Source organism: Ruditapes philippinarum, unplaced genomic scaffold (assembly GCF_026571515.1).
Source record: "Ruditapes philippinarum isolate M1 unplaced genomic scaffold, ASM2657151v2 ctg499_1_1_1_1, whole genome shotgun sequence".
NCBI lineage: Eukaryota > Metazoa > Mollusca > Bivalvia > Venerida > Veneridae > Ruditapes > Ruditapes philippinarum.
The window spans coordinates 165762-173909 of NW_026861806.1; the positions used below are offsets into that span (position 1 = coordinate 165762).

The 8148-nt window shown below is 30.6% G+C and overlaps 1 protein-coding gene across 1 annotated transcript; it reads left to right on the plus strand.

Moving 5' to 3' along the window:
* Positions 1 to 443: 443 nt before the first annotated feature.
* On the plus strand, positions 444 to 6755 carry LOC132716891 (arylsulfatase J-like). The gene is made up of 8 exons (XM_060700225.1): positions 444 to 910; positions 1296 to 1479; positions 1733 to 1920; positions 2414 to 2525; positions 2916 to 3011; positions 4130 to 4379; positions 4770 to 4894; positions 5234 to 6755. Exons 1-8 carry the CDS (start codon positions 590 to 592, stop codon positions 5458 to 5460), a joined length of 1503 nt encoding a protein of 500 aa, XP_060556208.1. The 5' UTR covers positions 444 to 589; the 3' UTR covers positions 5461 to 6755.
* Positions 6756 to 8148: the final 1393 nt, after the last annotated feature.

Here is an 8148-nt window from a genome sequence, read left to right on the forward strand (position 1 = left end):
TCAGCACAACTTCAGTATGAAGATATGAGCATAATGTCACTTTAAGCAAATTACCGCTTTCACCTATAAAAAGGATCAATCAAACATCCCTTGAACATTTTCATTTTTTTTTGTCGTTTTGAATTTTTTCTTTATGAGTCCTGATTTGTTTATCTTATCATATAATATGTTTGCTTTTAGAATATCAGTGATAGGAAAATGTGAACTTGGTCGTGATGATGAAATAATAAGGATACTGGAGCGTCTAGTCAGATACCCGTAATTCGTAATTCGAATCAAGCCAGTTTCTGTGTGTCATTTCTATTTTTGTTGTATTTTTCTGCGCATTCCGAGCATTCTTCGAAAGCTTGTAAATTAAGACGTTTCTGGTTGTTGCTGATTATGGCTTTGCTCTCATCAATCTGAAAACTGACATCAATTGATTTTATACATTACATTTTACAATGTTGAAAGTAGATTTTGATAACGAAAAGATTGATTATTCACACTTTTACATTTTACGAAGTTCATTAGAATGTTACTTTTGGATTTAAGTTTTGCTTTTCTCTTTTATCAATGAAAGTTGTTTTATTTCATTTACAAGATAAAAATGACAGTTGTCAAAGCAAAGCAACTTATAAAAATTTTAGTAATTTTACTTTTGTGTTATAAATTGTCAAATATTAAGGTAATAAATACAAAATCATTCCATAGAACTTTACAAACAACACCACAGTTTCCAGAAACAAGGCCAAATATTATTTTTATAATTGCCGATGATCTTGGATATAACGATGTTGGATATCATGGTTCAGAAATTAAGACCCCAAACCTTGACAAACTTGCTATGTCAGGTGTACGACTGGAAAATTATTATGTCCAACCTGTGTGTACACCGACACGTGGACAACTTCTAACAGGGCGATATCAGGTATTTAGTTGAAATTTTACATTTTGTAGAAAGTTTGTAAAAATTTATTACCTTTTCAAAAGAACATTTGTGCATGTCATGTACAACACCCAACGTTGAGCTTACTTCATATTCCAAATTAAAACAAAATTATTTTAATCCAAGTATGTCTGGACATTGTCTTTGAATATGAAATACGGACAAAAATAGAACCTGTCGATTTGAGTAAGCATGTTCAAGGACAGTACTGGAAAATGAAAGCTACCGTTCACGTCCCCTAGCACCGACCTTAGCAGAACTCAAAATTTGTTCATTGTTATAGTGAAGGCAGATACTTACATAACTAAAGTCATGTTAGCCTAATTAAAGACATTACGAATTAATAAAGCTTTTCGTTTAACCTGAGATCTATACAGGTCTTAATTGGGTATTATGGCCTGCGACCCCAGCAGGACTTCCGCTTGAGTACCCTACAATTGCAGACAAGTTGCGAGAGGCTGGTTATTCCACCCATATGGTAGGAAAATGGCATTTAGGATTTTATAAATCGGAGTTCTTACCGACCAGTCGTGGATTCGATACATTTTTTGGTATTTGACTTTCATATCTTAAAAAAGATTTCATAACGATAAAATACAAAATAACGTGACAAGTTAAAATATAACAAGTAAATATATTTGAAAACAAACTTACGAACATTCAAAAGATGTCTATAAAGATGAATTATTAATTCAATTTTAATTGGTCAATAAATTACACAAGAATTACATGTTTGTCCATATATGTAGAAGAGAAAAAAATACCGATTCAATAGAAATGATAATTTTAATTCCATTCAATCAGGTTTCTTAAGCGGGCATTCAGACTATTACACCCATATCACGGGAAACTACCAAAGGAAAACAATGATTGGTTATGATTTAATGGAAAATGATAATCCGGCAAATATAACACAATACAATGGCTCTTACTCCACACATCTCTTTGCAATGAAAGTGAAAAACCTTATTCGAAAACAAGATATTGATAAGGTAAAATAGAGTTAAAATGCTTTCTTTATTTCTTGCATTACATCTCAACGAATCTAAAAGAGTCATTTTTCTGGTTTTGACGTATAATGCCTATATTATAACGTTGCCTATATTGTAACAGTGATTTGAGTTTAAAATTGGATGTTCATATGCTAATATTTTCTTCAATATTCTTTAAAAATTTCACTTCATTTTTTATTCCCTCTTAGATATTATTTACCACAAAATTTAAAGATTACGTAAGAATTTGCAACTTCATTCGACCTTTTTGATAAACAAAACCATAAGACAAAAACGGTTTTACTAATAGTTGGCGGACTAAAACAGTAACCTTAAAATAATCTTTTCTTATGAGCTAGACACTAGAAATTGCGCAAACATATTGAGGTACATCTATGAATTAGCTTTCTTTGACTTCGAATTTTTCTAGAATAAATGTTAAATATGCGTTCTGCTAAACATATATAACCGTTGGAATAAATATTAACTTCAGCCGATGTTCATATATCTATCGTTTCAAGCTGTACATGCTCCTCTCCAGGTACCAGACAAATATTTTAACGCGTATCCTTATATCAATGATTTAAACCGACGAAAGTACGCAGGTACTTTTCAAAAATTATTATCAAATTCAAAAAAAATTTGACATAATAATTTTTTGAAAAGATGAATATGCATAATTAATTGAGTTGTGATTCTTCTGATAAGGATATGATTATCAATATTGTTATAAATATTATATAAAAATGTATGTGAAAATATTTAGATCATATTCGATACAAAATTAACCTTTTAAGTAAATTGTACTGTAAGGTAGATTGATAGATATTGATATCCTTGTTAAACTCCGTTTGGCAACAAAACTATTCCGTTTGGCAATAAAGCAGTTAGAATTTGTTTGTTTCATCAATTGATTCATGAAACAGCTTCAAAATAATAATGCAAATTTAAAAAAAAAATCTGTAACAAATCTTTCTTTTGTGAATGAAACTTAGGAATGGTGTCTTGTATGGACGAGGAAGTTGGGAACATTGTTGAAGCAATTAAAGAGCGTGGTATTTGGAATAATACAGTGATTATTTTTACTACAGGTATACATTCGTGTTCTAGGCACAAGATAAATAAATGTCAATCGATACTTAGTTAAGTGATATTTAAATGGCGGGAATTTTTGAAACTAGTCATACTTTTATAACTAGGGGTGACACATGTAGCCGTTTTAATGGATATGTTCGAGGTTTAGCAAAAAAAACGCATAGGCAACACAATATATGGTAACCGATGAAAGTAATAGACAATTTCTTTTATTTAAATAATTACAATAATAGGTCCATATTTTTAAAATCCAAACAATACCATAGTTTTTAATAACAAGATATGTCATTTTATTTGTATTTCAGTTGTTTTCTCTGATTACATGCTATCTGATCGTGTACGGTAATGTCTTAAACGAAAAAAAATTCTTTATAATCGGACTTCTTTTGTCATTATTGTTGATACAACAAAATAGTGTCAGAATGCCATATCTTGTCATACAAAAACAAAGTTAATGTTGAAAATCTAAGAATTTTATTTATACGGTCGGTTAAACGTTTATCACGGTTATTAGGTCGCCGTTTTAACATTTATCATTTTTGCTGACCGTAAAGCCGCTAATCATAACTGAACGCACTATTTAATGAACAAATATACACGTTTTCCACCTCTGCATGGGTTTAATCATAACAATATTTTATTGTTTAATTTCGCTTTATCCCATGCTTGGGGTGAGAACAGTAACTGGCACTTTCAAGCACTTTCCAGGTGTATTCTCATTTAATTCGAGCATGCAACACTTTCAATTTTGCCAGAGTTTACTTTTCTATTTCGACAATGTTTAAAACTAAAGTCCCAACCCTTAAGTTTGACATGTAGATTGAAAATGCGTAAATGTTATTAATAGCAATAGCGCTTAAATTGTATTGTTCTTTATTGTTTTGATATTCAGATGTGATTATAAAAAGCAATAGCAGCATATCATGAAGTGTAATTAAATGCTCCAGTCCTAACGACATCAAAGAGAATCACGTTCAAAAGTATGAAAAAAGCCTTTTTAAAATCTTCAAATTTAAACAAATGAATCATAGCCTAATTTCGTTGCTATATCTAAATGGCCGTTATCATAAAATAAAGTATTATTTCTATTTTCCCTTATTAAACACTTGTTAAGATAATGGTGCTAATCCAAAAGTTGGAGGAAGCAACTGGCCACTAAAAGGGACAAAAAGTACCTTGTGGGAGGGTGGAATTCGCGCGGTTGGATTTGTGAACAGTCCTCTCCTTGGCTTTGGAGAAGAAGGATATATATCAAAAGAACTTATGCACGTTACCGACTGGCTACCTACTATAACAAACCTTGCTGGTGCTTATTCAAATGCATTTGACAAGACAGACGGGATAGACCAATGGACATCTCTCAAGTATATTGTAAATTTTAAATAGCTTTCCTACGGTATTTTAAATGGCTACGTTTAATTATGAAAATACCTGCTTGAAATTTAGTAATTGTGTTCTTTAAAGTAAATCATTATTGTCATATTGTTTTACTATTTTAATTGGGAGCGTTAAATAATATTACACTGTATTACTCTATCATTTGAAACATGTTTATTAATCAAATTAAAACAAAATGTTAAGTAATACTGTGTAAACAGTCGATATTTATTGAGGTATAGCAGTGATTTTGTATATGTGCAACACTATAACAAACATTATTCTTGCAATTTATGTACTACGATGCAGATATATATTTAGAGATGAAAGTCATGCATTCTTTCGACTTAACTGGTTCACATACTGCTCTATTTAAGATACGGTACTTCTACTAAAAGATATGAAATCCTGCACAACATTGACCCAGTTATTAATAATACTTACCATACCAGACGGTTTTCGATGAGAATGGGGGCGTGGAAAATCATGGTCGGACAATCAGGTATAAAAATTAGTTATTCGAAAAGGATTAACTCGTTAAGTAACACATGATCATTCTATTTTTTGTCGTAAAGACAACAATATCTTATTATTCTGAAAATGATATCTTCAAATTTACAAGCATTTCTGACATCATTAAATATAACAATGTTCTCTCTATTTAGAAATACTGATATAGGTGTTATAAAATGATTAGAACTTAAATGAAAGAGAGAAAAAAATCATCAAATAAAGATAGCATGAAATTCAGGCAACGTTTTTTTTATTCTTTGACGTCGAAGTACAATGAAAATTTTGTTTTATTTATTTATTTTTTATACTCTTTATCCTCTGTTTTTAGGTTCTGGAAGTGATAACAAACGAACAAATCCCAAAATGCATTTGTACAATATTGAAAACGATCCGCGAGAGGAGGAAGATTTATTTGAAAAGTTTCCAAATATAGTCGAAAATATGCTGAAAAAGCTTGAATATTATGAACAAGGAATGATTACATCTCACCTTCCTGATATTGATACAAGCGCTGATCCAGTACTACACGATGGCTTTTGGCAACCATGGAAGTAAATTAAGGGGCAGAAAATGAGTAATTAAGTACTATATAAAGCCCGCTCATATTTATACTTGTTTTGTCTATAACAACCTAACAACACCTATAAATATTCAAATGGAAAAAATATAACAAGATGCGTGGCTTACTCTCTATGGGCAGTTGAATTAAAACTAAAATCATATTTATGAAAACTGTTTCAGTCGTCAAATTTGGATAATTAATTAAATTATTCCTGCAAGTATCGGGATAGGTATTTATCTATATGGACATACTTGATATACTAGTATACAACATTCTGAACCCTTATTATAAGGTGAATAATTATATGCATTAATATGCACAACAATTGAGAAACGGGAGACAAAGAACAGCTTAACAGTTTAGGTGTTGATTTATTTTATTTGCATAACTTAACATGTCTATATTTAAATCATTGTTATTTATTTGTTGGAGGTAAGCTGTTTCGCTGTCATTTGATATATTGTTTTCTTTTCATAAAAAGTGAAACTGTATCTCTATCACTTCGCCATAAGTAATGATAAGTAATGTCAATATAATCATAAATAACTTATGGAACCATATAACAATTCTGTCTTTCTTACTTTTTTCTTTCTTTTTTTCTTTCTTTACATATTCGCATTTTAATTAAATAAAATAAGATAAAATAAAATAAGCGTGCATAGGCGTAAATTTTCCAGTAACCAACAAAAGTAATTAAACAAGGATACATATATAAAATGAGCCTAAATGAACTTAAATTAGGTAATAGTTTTAGTATATGAAACGAGTTAGCTACGAGGATATAACACTAGCTGGGGCGGCATCAAAGATCAAGGGATGTTTCCGCTAAAACAAATGTCGAGGCTGTTAGGCCGAGACGATTTGTTTAGAAACATCCCGAGATGTCGCCCCAGCCAGTTTCATATATTTTAACTGTTTTATCGCCATTTCATGAATTTGTTTTGTAATAGAAATCAGCAAAAAGAAAAAAATAGAAACTCCAGATAAAATGAACCAACACCATCTAATCATGTCGTGAGCTACCTTGCAGCTATTTATAAAAAGGCAGTTGTTTGAAGGTGTTTTCCCTACCGCCAAACAAAAAATAAAAAGAAAGAAAGAATAAAACAAGACATGCAACCGTTGAAAATTAAAAGACGTCAAATGTTAGAATGTTAGAGACGGATTGTAAACTGATACCTTGTGGAGAGAGTAATATTGATTAAAGATAAGTGGAAATAAATCATTCGGCGGATGTACCTTTTGAATTTAGCAGTTGTATGTATGAGAATAAATTTTATTTCATTGATTCTCTTTATTTATATTATTCGGAATGTTCGTTACCGATGCCCCATTGGAGTCTCTGTGAAAAAATATCAATTGAGTGTTTTTTCTATATGAATTGATGAAAAAAACTGCACTGCTATATATCAATACAGTTTTCAAATGCTCATTTATAATGGGTTATTATGAACAAAGAAAAAGTTTGAAACCATGCAATAATGTTAAAGCTTGTTACAACAAGGTCATTATGTCTCAATTTACATGCAATCCTTTTTTAAATGCTCTATTAAAGGAAAAATATGGCACCTGAACGTGTTAAAGTGACGAGATTACATTGGCTGAATAACATTCCTTGTTACAAATGTCATTATCTAAAAGTATGAGTAGTAATCAGAAGTAATGGTCACATGGAGCTTGACGTTTTTATTTAAAAATTGAAGGCAGAACTGACCCAAATATATATGTATATCAGGTTAAGTCATTATGAATCAACATACAATTTTGTAATAAGCCAGCTAAAAATCCGATTTACTAAGGGACACCTGATGTATTTCTTCACTAGTAAAGCTGAAAAACGCCATATAACATTTTGTGTGTTGGTGCGACGTTAAACCTAACCTTAAAAATCTATAACTAGCGAGAACTGTTTGTTGTAGATATAGTTACTCAAAATGTTCATAAAGCTATCTATGGTATTTGACAAAAAATTGTGTGATAGGTAATCATTACATAACCATTACTATAAAAACTTATCTTGGATTTATATTTAAACAAGAGTTGTCTAAAGGCACACCAATGCTCTAAGTTCTATGATAGGCAGAGTAGAAAGGAGGCATAAAAGCTCTGCACAAATATTTGATAGCTACAAATGTACCATGATTGTACATATAAGTCTATGTGAAAATGTAAAAAGTGGATGTTTGACAGTTTCTGCGAATTCAAACTTCACAAAACAGTTAACCAGAGAAGGAATATCTCAGTATAATTGTGGTAATGCGATTTAATTTCAGGAACATGCCAATGTGAAATGGAGTCATTTGTTAATTATTCAAGTATGCCAAGGCTTAAGTGAAAAGCTATGATAATTTCTGAAAAACAAAACAAAAACAACTTAAAATCTTTTACAGATGCAAGTGACTTTGACCTTTGAGCTTTTAGGATCTGACTTTGTCATTAATAACTCATAAAAATGCACAGGCGCGTCCACGTCCAAGCCGAAAAGAGGACTATAATAAAATAAAATTAAGTCCGGCGTTTCAAACAGAATTGTAATTTATTTTCTTTATAGATACTGAACATTTTAGACATAATAAGATATATTTAATGAAATATATATTTACATATTTGAAAAGAATTGCTACTCAATGAGTGCACAAATACTGTTAGTGAAATGAATTTGTAAACAAAGGGTCATTATT

Bases quoted from the DNA above. Each gene is read 5' to 3' on its own strand.
- LOC132716891 (XM_060700225.1), top strand. From the start codon at position 590: ATGACAGTTGTCAAAGCAAAGCAACTTATAAAAATTTTAGTAATTTTA. The intron at 1,480-1,732 runs GTATTTGACTTT...CCATTCAATCAG, and splicing joins TGGATTCGATACATTTTTTG to GTTTCTTAAGCGGGCATTCA. The intron at 4,380-4,769 runs GTATATTGTAAA...GCTCTATTTAAG, and splicing joins GACCAATGGACATCTCTCAA to ATACGGTACTTCTACTAAAA.